Genomic DNA, 16,305 nt, shown 5'->3' with positions numbered 1-16,305 from the left:
ACTTATGAAGTCGAGTGAGAGTAAGAAGGAAAAAATATTGCACACAGATATTATGAAAAATCAAATTCTGTAGGTTCACAAATCTAATTTTTCATAATGTCTCTAAGCCTAAGAGGGCATGTTGATGAGGGTTTAGTCTTTGAATACTTTTGTAGATGATGAGAGGATTTGAGAATTTGAAATCACTTTGTCTTCTTCCTTTTTCATATAAACCAAGTTTGAGGTCCCCTCTATTAATGTCCTTGATTCAAGATCACCCTAAATTTTTTTTAGAATAGAGATAATTATATGAGTAAAAGTGGCTCTCTGAGGTTTGTATGGGATTAAGGTGAATCATGTGAGCTGGGAACAAGAGGGATATTGGGCGATTGGGACAATTGCTCTGTTTGGCAGAGGGACAACAGAAGAAAAGGAAAGAAAGTTTTTAAAAAGAAATGAATGGCTCTTTTGATATGTATGCATACGTGTTTCAATTTCTTACAAGAAATGAATGGCATAAAAGTAAAATTTTTAAAAAATGTTGATAATCATAAGTTTTGAGGAAGCTATTAGCTTATAGCCATGTTTTATTTATTGGAAACTTGGTAAGGCTTTGTGCATGGTTACTTAAAAAAATATTTTTTTTAACAGCTTATAAGGACTATGCACTATTATTCCTCAAAATATTTGCTTAATAAGAAGGTTATTCAAATGACTAAAGTATTCATGTAGAGCCAAAGCATCATGGAGGAAATCTTCTCTTTTCATTGAGATAGGATTTCCAGTATCTTTCTCTTCTTTGGTTCTCATTTTATCTTTCTTTTTTATTTTAACTAATAACAAACTAATAGCATTTTTTCTTGACACGCATGTAAGTTAGTTGAGACATTTCATCACTCTATCATGGCAACTTATATGTCTAACATGACTTCAACACCTTGACATGCTTGAGAAGTGTGTCTATTTTCTTTTATACATTCAGAACTTTAGAAGTGCATCTCCTATTTCTTAATAATTTAGTTGCTCAGGTTAAGATTTTCATCAGAGAATCACATTACAAACTCCTAGGTATGATGTAAAGTTTTGTTTGCTTGGTTTCATGATTCTTTAGTCCTCTGGTACCTGGTTGTTATATACTATCCTTCATATTTTTCTTTTGGCTAGCATGTATGCTCTGTTTTGCTCATTTTTCTTGTTCCTTTTGCATCAATTTTGTTCTTTAACTCGCCAAACTTCATCAATGTTTTTCACCTCCCCTTACTTCATCAAAAACCTAAAGGCAAATTTGATGTATATGGTGGTCCAGATCTACTTTCCATCCCTTAACTCTGAACCAGCCTTCATTTTTGTTCGTCAAGATTTATTGGTTCCAATTTCATCCTTTAACTCTTGAAAATTGATTAGTATTTGGCTCTCCCCACTCTCTGATAGAAAACCATAATGACTTACTAAAATGGCATTCTATTTGTCAAAGAACTGACCTTGCATAACTCATGCCTGGCCTGGTAAATGTCTTAAAATATGGCCAAGTTCAACTTACATGATCTTTACATTTCCCTTAAATTATTATTAGGGTTTGTAAAGAGTTTAGGGTACTAGAGCTGTTGCATTTAAATTCTCCTAGATTGCTCAAAAGTGGTCATTAACCTTCAATGTTGTTAAATTAGAGGTGGTAGTACAAGGCCAAGATTTTGCTATTACAGTGAAGTGGCCAAGATACAAGAATCTTAATCTGAGTATTTCTTTACCAATTCATCATAATAGTAGATCATTAGCCTCTTTGAGTTACTGCTCATTAGATTGAGAGTCTATTTTTAAGAAGTCTGGGAGAGTTTTAAATGCAACATCTCTAGCAACCTAAGGTTTGTTATGTATGAATTACAAGTTACCTAGGGTCAGTTTTTTCAACATGTATAATATCATGTCAGATTCTCTATTAAGTGTATTTTACAGAATGAGTTGAGAGGAAAATATTGTGTTTTGTTGACGTTGTTATAGTTGCTAGAAGGTCAATGGGTCTTGCATTTTGAATATAACTTTTTCTCTGGACTCTTGACTTTATATAGATCTGTTGATATTTTCATTTCCTTTAATTTTCTTTTTTTTCCCTTTAGGCTGAAAATTCTTTTGGAGACTTGAAAAAAAACTAATGTTTATGATATTTAATTGTCTTGTGAAGATTGAAACATAATTCTTCCAAAAATATATACATATATACTATGACTATAGAATTTTTTTAAGACCTGAAACTTGCTATTGAATTATATTTATTTTAATAGAATTATATTTATTTTAATAGCTAGTGTGATATTGTTAAGAAAGTATTCTAGAGGTGGAGCATGAAGTTAATTGGCTTTGAAAAATTCACTTAAGTTGTTATTATTATTTTCTTTAATTCTATTTTAGTAGAACCATTTAGTGGCGGCAAGAAAAGGAAAGAAGAAAATCTACATTATATAGGATGTGAATAACAAGTATGCCTAGTTTCCAATAATTGGTCTGCTGCAAGAAATATTTGTGTGTGTTCTCTTTATACTTTACACAAAGTAGTTGGTATAATCCTTAAATTGTTTTTAAAATTTCTTAAAGGATGAATTCTTTTTTCTTAAACTTTATAGACATAATTTACATCTTTTGGCTTTGGAATGGTATTCAACTACAATGCATTGATTTTGAAAGCTTAAAGTGGGCAAGAATTGAGCAATAAGCTTGGAATCTTTCAGGTATAACTTGTTGTAGTTACTTTAGCTAATTTATATCTAAATTGATTAGTTGCTATCGTCTTATTTGTATATTTCTTCCTCCTAGTTCTTTGCGTTGTCTGTGAAGCATCAATACTGTAGAGAAGTGCCTACTTTAAGGTAATGTATTCATCTTAGCTTTGTTTTGGCTAGCATAGTCATTTGAATGTGGAATCTAATTGTTTATTCATCCAATTGCAACTTACTCTTGTTATGTTACTCAAGGTTTCAAAGTTCATTGTCATATCATTAATATGTCTTGTTATGTCTTGCCTTTTCCCAATTGTAGAATTTAGACACTTAGCATTAAGCAAAGTGACTTGTTTTGTGAACTACAAACAATATTGAATAAAAAGCCTTTATTAAAAAATGGTGGATGGCCCTATCAATTTGTGACTTCTTTAAGCAATCTTCTATAAATTGATACTTGTCTTTTCATATGAATTACAAATATATTGTAATGTTAGCAATAACTTTTCATATGTAAGATGAGCCACATCCTATATAATCTTGTCATTATATTTCTTTTGTATGTTTATATTTGTTCATACACAAAAATTAATTAGGTTGATTGGATCTAAGTGAAATGGTTAGAGCACATTCTCTAAGCACTCTTTTTATTTCTTTTATAATGTAGAAAGCATGAGGGATGATAGAATTTGGATGTATAATAGAAAGGGTCAAAGTAGAAAAAGGGCAACAGAAGAGTTTGTAAGTGGCATAGATGGGTTCTTAGAATTTGCAATATGTCAAGATGACTTTGTTTTTGATGGCAAGATAAGATGTCCTTGCTCAAGGTGTTATAATCGACACTTTATTGAAATAGATATTGTCAGAAATCACGTCTATAAACATGGTTTTGTGCCTGAGTACTATTAATGGGTCTCCCATGGAGAATCTTATATAGCTATGGATAGGGCAGAATGTAATATCAATTGTACTTCTCAATTGAGCGAGGACAGTGTGTCGATTATAAATCCTTATCGTAGGATGGTTTTAGAAGCTGCTGGTCCTAGTTTTAGTCCAAATGTATTTGATGGGGATGGGATCTTTATTGAAGATGAAATGCTCAGAGATAAGGAAGAGCTTCCTAATTGTGAGGCTAAGAAGTTTTATGAAATGTTAAAAGGTATGGAGGAGCCAATTTTTCATGGGTGTAAAACACATTCTACATTGTTCGCGGTGATGATATTGTTGAATATCAAATCTGAATTTAACTTGAACGAAAGTTGTTTTAATCGCATATTGCAACTAATCAAAGAACTTTTACTTGGAGATGCAAAGTTGCTTAATGACTTATATAAGACAAAACAGATGGTTAGTAAGCTTGGGCTAGGGTATGAGAAGATAGCAATGGTTGTATTCTTTATTACAAGGAACACAAAGACAAGATCACTTGTCCCAAATATGGTTATCCTCATTATAAACCTAGGAAGAAAGTTGATAAACAGAAGCATAATATACCTTATATGGTTTTGCAATACATGCCTCTCACCCCTAGACTACAAAGGTTGTATATGTCATCAAAAACATCTGAAGACATGACATGGCATGCAACAACTCATCGAGAGCAAGGGGTGATGAGCCATCCATGTGATGAGGAAGCGTGGAAGCATTTTAATCAATACCATCCTTCCTTTGCTGCAGAACCTCACAATATTCGATTAGCTATTGCATCTAATGGTTTTAGACTTTATGGATAAATGTCACATACTTATTCTTGTTGGCCAGTAATTGTCACACCATATAACCTTCCACTGGGAATGTGCATGAGCACCCCTTACATGTTCTTAACTCTCGTCATTCCCAGTCCAAAGAGCCCTGGTCAAAATATAGACTTATACATACAACCTCTTATAGAAGAGTTGAAAACATTGTGGGAGGTTGGTGTAGAAACATATGATTCTTTTAGGCAACAAAACTTCCAATTACGAGCTGCTGTTATGTGGACTATAAATGACTTTCCTGCTTACGGCATGTTATCTGGATGGAGCACACATGGTGTTTTATCTTGCCCCATATGTATGGATCAAAGCAAAGCATTTTACTTGAAAGAAGGGACAAAGCCATCTTTTTTTGATTGTCATCGTCAATTTTTACCAAGTGAACATCCTTTTTGAAAGGATAGGAAGTCATTCAAAAAAGGTAAAGTTGAGAAGTCATCTCCTCCAAGAAGATTATCAGGTGAAGAAGTTTTAGGAAAAGTGTGTTACTTTCCTTCTGTTATGAAAAAAATTAGGACAAACAAGCTTTCAAGTTTTGGGGATGAACACAATTGGACCAAACAGAGTATATTTTGGGAGTTGCCATATTGGCACACAAATCTTATAAGACATAATCTTGATGTGATGCATATTGAAAAAAATATGTTTGACAACATATTTAACACTGTCATGGATGTTAATGGTAAGACAAAAGATAATGTAAATGTAAGGAAAGATCTTTCTTTGTATTGTAATCGTCCAGATTATGAGTTGAAAATAAATGTTGATGGTAAGATTAGCAAGCCTATAACCACTTACACCTTAGGAAAGGAAAGGAAGAAGATGGTATGCGAATGGGTTACAAATTTAAGGCTTCCTGATGGATATGCATCTAATTTGTTGACATTCAAGCTCTTCAAATGTCAAAAATGAAAAGTCATGATTGTCATGTTTTCATGGAGAAGTTGCTACCAATTACATTAAGGGACTTAATTCCAGAGGCAATTTGGAATGTCATAACTAAAGTTAGCATGTTTTTTAAAGATTTATGTTCAACTGTGTTGCAAGTAGAGCAAATGCAAAAGCTAATGGAGAATATTGTTGTTACACTTTGCAAATGGAGAAAATATTCCCCCCAAGATTCTTTGATTCTATGGAATACTTACCAATTCATCTTCCATATGAAGCAATGGTTGGTGGTCCGGTACAATATCAATGGATGTATCCATTTGAGAGGTAAGATGTTCAAATTATTTATATGAAAAATATGGTGATATTATGTGTCAATCTATTATAAATTACTTGTATAATGAATTTATGTAGGGTTTTATATGACTTAAAAAAGATGGTAAAAAATAAAGCTTGTGTGGAAGGTTCAATTTGTGAAGCTTACTTGATGCAAGAAATTTCAAACTTCTGTTCATATTATTTTCTTCCTCACATTGAAACCAAGCTAAGGAAAGTAAGTAGAAATGATGATGGTGGCGAGGTTACTGCACCTGATGGATGCCTCTCAATATTTACTCATCTAGGTTGGGCTAGTGGAAAGATGCGTAAAAGGCATTTAAGTGATGAGGAATTTAATGCAGCTACAATATATATGCTTTTAAATTATGTTGAGATTGAGCCATTTTTGAAGTAACAGTATCACATGAATCAAATATTATATTTAATTAAATATCTTGGTATATAAAATTGACACGCCTATGTGAAAAATGTAGGATTTTTGAAGATGAATTGGTGGTAGAAAATCCCAACATAACTAAGGAAGAGATTGAGAGGAAGACAAACAATGAGCTTGCAAAGTGGTTAAATAAATATGTCAGTTTCAAAATATATCATTTAAAACATTATTTTTTTACTTCTTATATTACTAACTTTTATTTATGTCCCTTACTTTTAATAGGTATTTGACCAAAACAATGGTGTACTTGATAGTAGAGTGAAGTACTTGGCTTCTAGTCCTTTTTGAGAAGTGCATACATGGCATCAATATTGTCGCACCCAGAAATGCGATGCAGACAGCGTGAGAGCGGAGGTTCCGGCCTTCGGAAGGAAGAATGAAGAAATGAGAGTCGCCACCAAGATTTTGAGGAAAATCTCGGGAAACCGTTTAAAGGTGGATAAGGATGGTCTGTGAAATCAGAGAATAGGTTCGGGAGTCAATTGAGTGTGGGGAAGGTGTTAGGCACCCCACAATACCCGTTCGTGAAAACAGTTACCTAAAGTTTGTTGTGCTATGTTAATATGCTTTTAAAATTATTTTAATTATTCTTTTTATATTCATGTGTTGACATAAAAATGATAAGAATTAAGTGAAAAATATTTATTTATTTACTTACAGGGAGTACTTGACTCAGAATCTGACTCTGAGGCCTATGTACCCTGTGATAGGGATCAAAGTCCACGTAGTTCGGGCTTAAAAGTTTATTGGTGAAAATATTTTTTTTCAAGAGAAATTAATTAGAAATAATTCATCATTTTGCAAATAAGATAATTTCTAAAAAGTTTGATGTGTGTGTTTTAAATTGCAAAAAGTGATTTAATTTCAATCATTTTCTCAATTTTTTTTGAATTTTTGGAATAAGAAAAAGGTAAAGGATTAAAAAATTATTTTTATTTTTTATATTTTATGATCGAGAATTTAACTGTTATACTTGTAGAACCTTATTGGCTTATACGGTAATATAATTATTCTTTATATCTGCGGAGAATCCAACTCTTGTATGATAAAAGAGTTTAACAACTTAGTTTATTTACTTAATTTTTTTAATTATTATTTTTTTAGTGCATTCATATATACTTCTTTTTTTTTAAAAGACTCTTAATCATCATACCTGCAAAGCCTTATTGACTTTTACGGTAATACGATTATTCTAAATATCTGTAGAGATTCAAAATCCTCACACCATAAATGATTAAATATTATATATATTTTTTAAAATATTTTAATACGTAATTATATAATTTGCATTTTACAATATAAAAATCTCAATCGCTATACCTATGAAGTCTTATTAACTTTCATGGTAAGATGATTATTCTAGAAGTCTATGGATATTCAAAAATCTCACATGACCAAAATATTTAATGCATTAATTTAATTAATTAACTTTATTATAAAAAACATTTAAAATTTTATTTACAAAATTTATTTATTTATTTATTTTATAAGTTAATGACCACCGATATTTGCGAGAACTTATTATCCTTCATAATGAGGCGATTAAGTTGAATATCTACGGAGATTTTTTAAATCTCTCACAATACCATTCAAATGTTTTAATTGATTATATTTGTGAAATAATAAGAACAAACTCCTTCATTTAATCACACATTTAAAATCTCTACATGAAAATGATATCATGTAAAAATCTAAATTATCTTCAAGAATTAATCAATTATTATAAATGAAAATTAAACACAAAATAATGTATGACTCTGAGAAATAAAGAAATAGAAATCAAATTTAGGTTGGTTAATACTCTTTCATGCTAGAAGACAAACTTGAATCTAACTTATCACTTAGCTTAGCAATAATTTTTTTTTTTCAAAATATTAGAATCAAAAGCATCATGCGAAAAATTAACCTCATTTATAAAAGCAAATAACATATGTTAGAGCATATTTAAGATAAGCAACATTATTTAGAGAAAGAAAACACAATGTTACAAAGCTACTTTCTCTTCAAATATTTTCATAAATATTCTCTATCCATACTTAAATGTTCAAAACTTTTAAATTTCATTATTTCAAATGTGAGGAGTTATCATCAAGGAGTTATCATCAGTTGCAAGACTTTAGAACAGGGACGAGATAAAACAAGAACCAGTATAACGTACCAGTAGCTGAGTAGAGAAGGGAGAAAGAAAAAAAACAGCAACTCAATATGTAATATGCTGCCTTCATTCTTTTTCTACCAAGCCAAACTTCTCATCCTTTGCTTCTCATTGTCCATCTCCTCTTCTTAGTTCATGCATGTCAGGCCCCTTTTTTTTCTTTTGCTTTCTCTGTTCTTCGTCTATGCTGTGTGCTCCTTAGTGCTCTGTTTTTTTCCTTTCTATAACGTGTCTCTCTACCGCTGCTCTATCTCCTTTTGGTCTCTCTTCTTTCTCCAACTCTTCTCCGTTTCACTCTCGTCTTTCTCTCTTTTTCTTTTAGTTTCTCTTTTCTCCTTTTCCTCCGTTCGGACCTTTTCTTTGTACTCTGTTTCTTTTCTTTTTTTTTTCCTCTATTTTTCTGCGTTCATCCTCCTCTCTCTATGTTCTTGTTTTTTGTGTTCTTCCTCCTCAGTTTGCTCCTCTCGTCCATCCCCCCTCTCAGTCTCGATGCTCTTCTTTCCACATTCTCACTTCTCTTCTCGTCTTGACTCCCTCTCCTTCCCGTCTCAGCTCTCTCTCGGTTTCTCTCCTGTTTTTTCTAGCTAACCAACTCCTCCCCGCCTTTGTTTCACGTTCAGCCTTATATAGAGAATGGAAGAGGTGAATCATTGCTCTCCTGCTCCGCTTCTTCTTTTTTCCTTCTTTTCAGCTACATTTTTTGCGTGTGCCAAAAGTTCTCTGCTCTGTTTCTCTTTCTTCTAGGTGTGAGTGCTACATTTCTATTTCTTCTTTATTTCTCTGCTACTGATCCTCATGTGTTCTATTCTCCCTAATTAGTGCCGAAAAGATAACTGACAATGTCCCTGTGTTTTTCTCCACTTTTGCTGTAACGTGTGCATGAACGACCACCTCTGCATTTTCCTTCTTCACGTTTTGCTGTAACGTGTGTCTCTTCTATGTTATGGCTGTGTGTTTTGCATTTCTATTTTTGTTGTTTCTGCTGCATGGCCAAAGGTATACGTGCGTGTGTGTTCTCTTTTCTGTGTTGCGTGTGTGTGCCTCTGCAAGTTTTTGTTTCTCTTGTGTGCGTGCATGTTTCTGCTCGTGTGTACTGACTGCCCATTTAAGAATCAATGTTTTATCTAGCTTTCTTCTTCTTCTTTTTTTTTATCAATAATACATACATACATACATATAAATAAAATATATTTAAATGAAAATAAGATTTGAGGAGAGAAAAGTTAACTGTCAAAAGTAGACTCTTGATATTCTTAAATGATTGGGATAATTTAGGAGAGATCTCTTTTTTTATTTTTTAAATTCAAGCAAGATTTTTGATTTTGTTAAATTATCATTATTATTTTTTTGAAAATATAATCATAAAAAAAGATTAAATTTTATTTTTTTGTTTTTTATATTTTTTGATTATTTATTATTAAAGTTAAAAAAATGTCCGGATAAAATACGGTGTTCACAAATATAATGTCAATGGCTACAGATTTCATACAATGGCATATGGCTCAAATAAAACAACCATGAATAATGGTGTTTGCATTAAAGGAAAGTGTTATGGTGATTTAGAGAATGACTACTATGGGTTGTTAAATGATGTAATTGAATTAGAATATCATAACCCAAGTTTAAAAAGAACAACACTTGTATTGTTTAAGTATGATTGGTTTGACCGTATTATCAATAAGGGATGGAAGGTGCATAAGCAATTTGGTCTAGTTGATATTAATCATAAAAGGAGGTTTATGAAGTATGAACCTTTCATATTAGCTGAACAATCTCAACAAGTATATTTTGCTGAATATGCTAGTAGATAAAAAGAGAGCTAATTGGTGGGTTGTATACAAAGTAAAAGCTAGAAGTATGATTGACTCACCAGATTTGGTTTATCAAGAGGATAAAGTGTCTGAGCTAATTGAACCTGATGTAAATGATAGGCTTGATCATTTGAGTGTAGAAATTGAACATGAAGAGGAACTTGTGGATGTTCAAGATCTTAATTGTGAAATAATTGTTGATCAACAGCATTTAAGTTGCGGAGACATAGAAGAATATGAATTTGAGACTCGAGAGGAAGATAGTGAAGAGGAAAATGATGAAAATATCCAATATGAGGAAGAAGATGGAGAATCAAACTAATAAAGTATATTTTTTGACATAATTTAGTAAGCTTATTAGTATTAAATCTATTTTCCAATGTTTATTTATTGCATTATTTTATTTATTTTTTCACATGGTATAATTAACTTTTTAATTTGCTTACATGTTACTAATAGCTTATGAACTTTTTTCTATAGCAATGCCTAGAGGAAGAGGTCGAAGATGAATATTAGGAGGTAGAGGATGTAGACATGCTGAAAGGAGTGAAGATAATTCTAGCACACCATGTAGCCAAGAGTATTTAGAAGAAGTTGTGAACACACATGCTGGAAGTGTTTGATCGCACTTATGTGTTGTTAGGAAAGGGGATTCGTATGTTTAAAAAAATTTCAATCCCTATTCTAGATTTATTTAAAAAATGTAACTTAAAAGCATTTTATTTTGCAGGTTATCCCTACATGATGTAGTTCGCAATATCACCAGAATATTTAAAAAATCATTCTTAGGAGCATGGCCCACTTGGACTTCCATCCCATCTCATGTTAGAGACTAATGGCTTGACGAACTAAATGTATGTTAATTCTTCATTTGTATGACTTTGAAAGTTTACTGACATTTGCTTATGGTTATTCACTATTATTTAATTAATGGTGACTGAATCTGGTTATCAAAACTGAAAGGAACATTCATATGAAGAGAAAAAAATGATCTTAAAATTCTTGAATTATTTAGATCAGATAAGTAGTTGGATGCTCCCTTAATTTTCTTATCTACATGAGAGTCTAATATATGAATACACACACATATATAAATCACACGTGAGCTTTGTTCTGATTGATACACACACATATATATGAGCTTTATTCTTGTGTGTGCCCCTCACCGTCAAATTTAGAACTAAACTTAAAGGCTTATCTCATTTAGCTTTAAAAAACCATCAAATAGCACATGGATAAACCTGATCCTTAGGGTCATAATATTTGTTTCTGCTTATTTTTTTAATTGCCTGCTTTTCTGTTATTTGTCCTTTTTCTTTGCTCTAATAAATGATGACTTTAATTGTCATGGATAAACCTGGATAAACCTGATCCTTGGGACCATTTAGCTTTAATTGTCCTTTTCTGTTATACACACACATGGTGCATTCTTGTAGTAACACTACACCCTCCCTTCTTCATTTTCGTTCCATTTTATGTATTGCAAACATCTCATAATAAATTTGCTTTGGTACTTGAAAGTTGCAGCTGAAATCATGACTTCATCAAGCATATATAATCTCTTTGTTTTTGTCTCAAAGATTTCTGGCATGTGATATTTTGATGAATATAAAGATTTCTTGCTTTCTTGTTTATTTTGTTTTGTAAATAAAGTGAAACTAACATTCAAACATAAGTGCTTAACTCTTGAGTTTGATATATTTCAGCTGCTTTTCTTTCTTCATTGTCTATATTGTGTGCATGTATTAGTGTATTCTTATATTGCTTGTTCTTTGTTCCTTACTCTACTATTAGACTATTTTCTATAACTTTTGAGCTTATGTGCTACTTTTAATTTAGAGATTATATCATTGGGAGGAAAATGAAACAAAGATAATAAGATATGCCTTTGAAGCCATTGGCTCTAGACGACTTAGTGATATTCTTGGTAAAGAAAGGAAAAAGCATAGGGAAAATGAAAATTATGCTCCCAATTGGATAAGTGGAGCTCACTGGAATGAACTTGTGCGGTATTAGAATACCCCAAAATCTAAAAAGATTTCAACAATCAATTCAAACAATAGATTGGCAAATCCATCTCTTCATACAGGAGGATCTATTCCCATACATTTACATGCTGCAAAATTGGTAAGTTCTAATTTATATAGCTGTAAAATCTATTTCTTTGCATTATTAATGATTTGATGCTAATTTTATAACAACGATTATTATATTTATAGGAAAAAAGCACTGGAAAGAGTGTGATGTTGTCCCAATTATATGTGGCTACACATAAGAAAAAGAAAGACAATCAATGGGTTGATGAGAAATCAAAAAACACCTATATAAGTTTAGATTTTCAAAAACTAAAATGATATCTTCATATTTTAATTATTTATTAATTCATTTAAACTTTTTAGGTGACATTCAAAAAAAATATTCCACAAGCTACTAGAATTTATGAAGAGATTATTGAGGAGGAAGATGGACAACAAGGAAATAGTGATGCTGCTGTAGGACTTGAAAATGAACGCGCAGGGGAACAGCCAACCTAACAAGTTGCAGATGATGACTTTCTTCAAACTCAAGCCTCTCTCCCTTCAGAAGAAGTAGCTCAAACATGGTTGAAGGCTATCGGGGGATAAAAAAAGTGGTACAGTTTATAGATTGGGATCACATGCTGCTGTAGTATGTGGCTTTGCTGGCAACTCTGTATTCCACATTAACAATGCTCCATCTCTTGCTACTCCCCAATCTACAATTGTAGATAATGTTGTTCAAACGCCTGCATTTGAAGAAGCTATTAACCGTGCTGTAGAGGAAAGGGTACGTGGTCTTGAAGAAAAGATGAACCAAGCATTGGATTAAAGATTGTTAGATATGAGACTTTCAATACAGCAAGACATATTTAGGGCTATTTGAACTCTAGGTGAAAGGGTCTCAACTTCACAGCAAAATGCCAATAGCTCTAATTCCTCTAGGCAACAAGATTTTAATCATGATTGTGCAAAATAACTTATGTATGAAGTGTTTTGAACTTACTGTGTACTTTTTTTATATTTTGCATAACTCTCTATGTATAAACTAGCTTGAACTTTATGACTATAATTGATATAGTATTAAATTTTTGTTATATTAATGTGATTTTTGTTTATGACTGGAGGATTATATCAAAAAATTTCATAGTTTTAGCGAGGGACAAAACTTCCTTGCTAAAATCAAATTTAGTGAGGAAATGGCGAAGGCAGAAACAAAATAGCGAGGGATTGGTCTGTCACTTTTATCTCGCCAAAATGGTGAATTTTAACCACAATTAGCGACAGATTAGTGAGGAATCGTTCCGTCGTTAAGTTTTAGCGAGGGATTTAACCCTCGCTAAAATCCCTCGCTATTTCCTCGCTAAATGATCAAATTATATCCCTATTTGCGAGGGATTTAGCAAGGGATATAGACCTCGCAAATTTGAGAGGGATATATCCCTCGCTAAATTTAACGAGGGATATAGTTCCTCACTATTTAGCGAGGGAATAGGCACCTATCGTTAAATTTAGTGAGCCCATTTTTTGTAACGGATTTAGCAAGGGCTAGAATCCCTCGCTAAATACTATTTAGTGAGGGCATATGGCATTTAGCGAGGGATTTTTCCCTCGCTAAATCTTATTTTTCTAGTAGTGATTCTTGATGAAAATAAAATAAATTTTGTAATGAACCAATTAATATAACAGTGAGGTAAGCAAGAAGAATAGTATATATGATAAAAATAGGATTAACCAGAGTATTTACACAATTTATAAAGGAATAATATAAAAATTTAAATAAAAAAATTTTATAAACACTTTGCAAGAAATTATTTGGGACACTATCCACTCACTTGAGATTTTTTTTTTAACAACTCTAAAGCTTTCTTCACTTTAGTTTTTCACTTACTTCCAAGGGTGCCATTGATTTTTCTAGTAAATCAATCACAATCAAAATTACTTATTCATTCTTTTCTTAATATAAATAAGTAAGTGTTTTAAGATCCTAATTATCAACAATTAACAAAGTTCTTTTTACTCTAACAAGTCCTCAAACAATTATTGACATTCAAATTAATTCTAAATAATATCACAACTATACATGTTTACCCAACAACTTCCTTATCATATTATTAACTTAACAACAACCCCACTAGAATAATAAAAGAGCTTTCTTAATTATTTCAACAAACACTCTTTGCACATCCCAAGTGAAGTTAAGAAACAAGCACTTTGATATAAAATAGACAACCCCCTTTCAAGCTCAAATGTAATTTCTAAAGTTTTCTCAACATTAACAAAATCTCTTATCTCATAATATAATTTCCTCCTTCCCATGAATAGATTCCAAATTAAATTATGTCAATTGGTTAACACATCACTCTTCTTATGAGCATTTAAAACAAATACCTTGGGAGCATTTTTATTTGCTCACTACAAAACCAATTTACATATATCCATTCCAACTTCTCATTATCAATGAATTCCTAAGTCAAACTTCCGAACACTTCTCAAGCATCCTTAAGAACATAAAACATCTCAACTTAAATCCCAATAAAACGTTTGAATCACATTTGGGAGCAGCTAAAATGAGCATCTTCAACTAAAATTTAAATATATATATATATATATATAGGCTTATTCAACAAGCTTCTTCCTTCACTAACAGCCAGTTAAAACATTAAAACAAAATTCCAGCTCCCTCCTTCAACAGCCACAGCAGCTCAAAGAGGAAAAAGAATGCATCCATCGGTCAAGTGAGGAAAAGAATAAGCTTACCACATACACCTATGAAACTTCCAGTAGCTAGGAAGGAAAATAATTGAAGAGCTCACACACTCATAGACCATAACACCGACGATGAAGCAAGAGAAGATCAGAAATGAAGCAGGGTGAGCAAGAACAGAAAATCCAATAACTCCACTTCATCGAGGCAAATCGACGCTGGCGGTAGAAGGGTGGCAGACGACCCATGATGGCGAAAAGGGCAGTCGATAGTGAGGAACAGAAACGCAGACCAACAGTGAAAAAATCAAAAGAGCTTATGTCGGTGAAGAGAAGGAAGAAAATAAACTGAAATGGAATGTTTTATTTCACGCAACAGATATAAAAATTCTGAACAAAAAGAAAAATTGGGAAAACTACAAGATTAGCACAAGGAAAAATTACCAGACAGGGCACAAAGTTTTCCTATAATTTAAAACAAAATAAAACTAAACTTTTGCTTGGTAAAATTCTAACTCTGGACCTTCAAGCAAGTTATTAGCATAAGTTTTCTAAACTACCACCTTTCTACTTATTATAAAACTAATTTAAATAAAATATCAACTGGGAAAAATTTAATTTAATTTTAATTTAAAATTATAGTCATTACAATTTTTATAGAAAGAAATGGGTAGGCAACCCTGTAGTTTTATTCTGGTCTAAGCTTAATCCAAATTTAAACAAGATCAGACTTGATCTATAGGACTAAGAACTGGTCTTAGTATCTGATGCCTTACTTTGTTTGATTCCCTTTTTCCTTATGAGAGGCAACAATTCATTTTAACATGATAAAATTAACTAAGTTAATAAAAATAATTATAATCATATAAAATTTATTACAAAATGTTAAAAGCTAAGTAGAATAATCAATTGATTCTATCACATTACAATTATAATTATACTAAAATAATTTATAGAATCCGATCAGACCAAGTGGTCTGGAAGCTCGGTGCCCTATCTTGTCCAAGTCGAAGATGAAGTCTAATCTTGATTTTTTTAATATGTCAGGTCAATCTTTTTATAAGACCAAATTGAATTGGATTTATTCAGGTTTACACGATTAGGGCTTTTGCATAGCTCTAGTATTGACTTCCAAGTTTGAGGCGAAAGAAATTAAGAGAAGAAAAACTTTGACCTCCAAGTTAACGTTGATGTCCAAAGAACCGGTATGAAATGCACCATATTTATTTATTCATCATTTTTAACTTTATTTTTAAACTTAAATTTACAAATGAATCTTTTTTATAAATTGAGGTTGCATATATGATTTTTAAAAAGTTATAATTTTTTAAAAAACTAATATAATAAAAATCATCATATTGATGTAAAATAAGAAGGAGAAAGAGGAACAAAGAGAAGAAGAGATAAAGGAAAGAAGGGGAGAGAGAGAGAGAGAGAAAGGAGGAGGGAAAAGGTTGAAACTTTCAAAAATTCTTATTTAATAAATACTCAAAAGCTGAACATAAATGAAA

The 16,305-nt window shown here is 31.8% G+C and overlaps 1 protein-coding gene across 2 annotated transcripts; it reads left to right on the top strand.

The window, feature by feature from the left end:
- Positions 1-2,419: 2,419 nt before the first annotated feature.
- LOC129284986 (uncharacterized) lies at positions 2,420-6,822 on the top strand. 2 transcript variants are annotated; one of them, XR_008587046.1, is made up of 4 exons: positions 2,420-2,702; positions 2,788-2,840; positions 6,145-6,244; positions 6,330-6,822. XR_008587046.1 is itself a non-coding variant. In XM_054920522.1 (3 exons), exons 1-3 carry the CDS (start codon positions 5,472-5,474, stop codon positions 6,393-6,395), a joined length of 354 nt encoding a protein of 117 aa, XP_054776497.1. In that variant the 5' UTR covers positions 5,004-5,471; the 3' UTR covers positions 6,396-6,822. The 2 variants fall into 2 exon arrangements, 1 of the variants encoding a protein (XP_054776497.1); XM_054920522.1 differs by lacking the exons at positions 2,420-2,702; positions 2,788-2,840 and adding an exon at positions 5,004-5,659.
- Positions 6,823-16,305: the final 9,483 nt, after the last annotated feature.

This window comes from Prosopis cineraria, unplaced genomic scaffold, assembly GCF_029017545.1.
Source record: "Prosopis cineraria cultivar Desert tree isolate PC_DT_omini unplaced genomic scaffold, ASM2901754v1 PC11, whole genome shotgun sequence".
Taxonomy (NCBI): domain Eukaryota; kingdom Viridiplantae; phylum Streptophyta; class Magnoliopsida; order Fabales; family Fabaceae; genus Prosopis; species Prosopis cineraria.
This window is presented reverse-complemented; position numbering and strand designations above follow the sequence as displayed.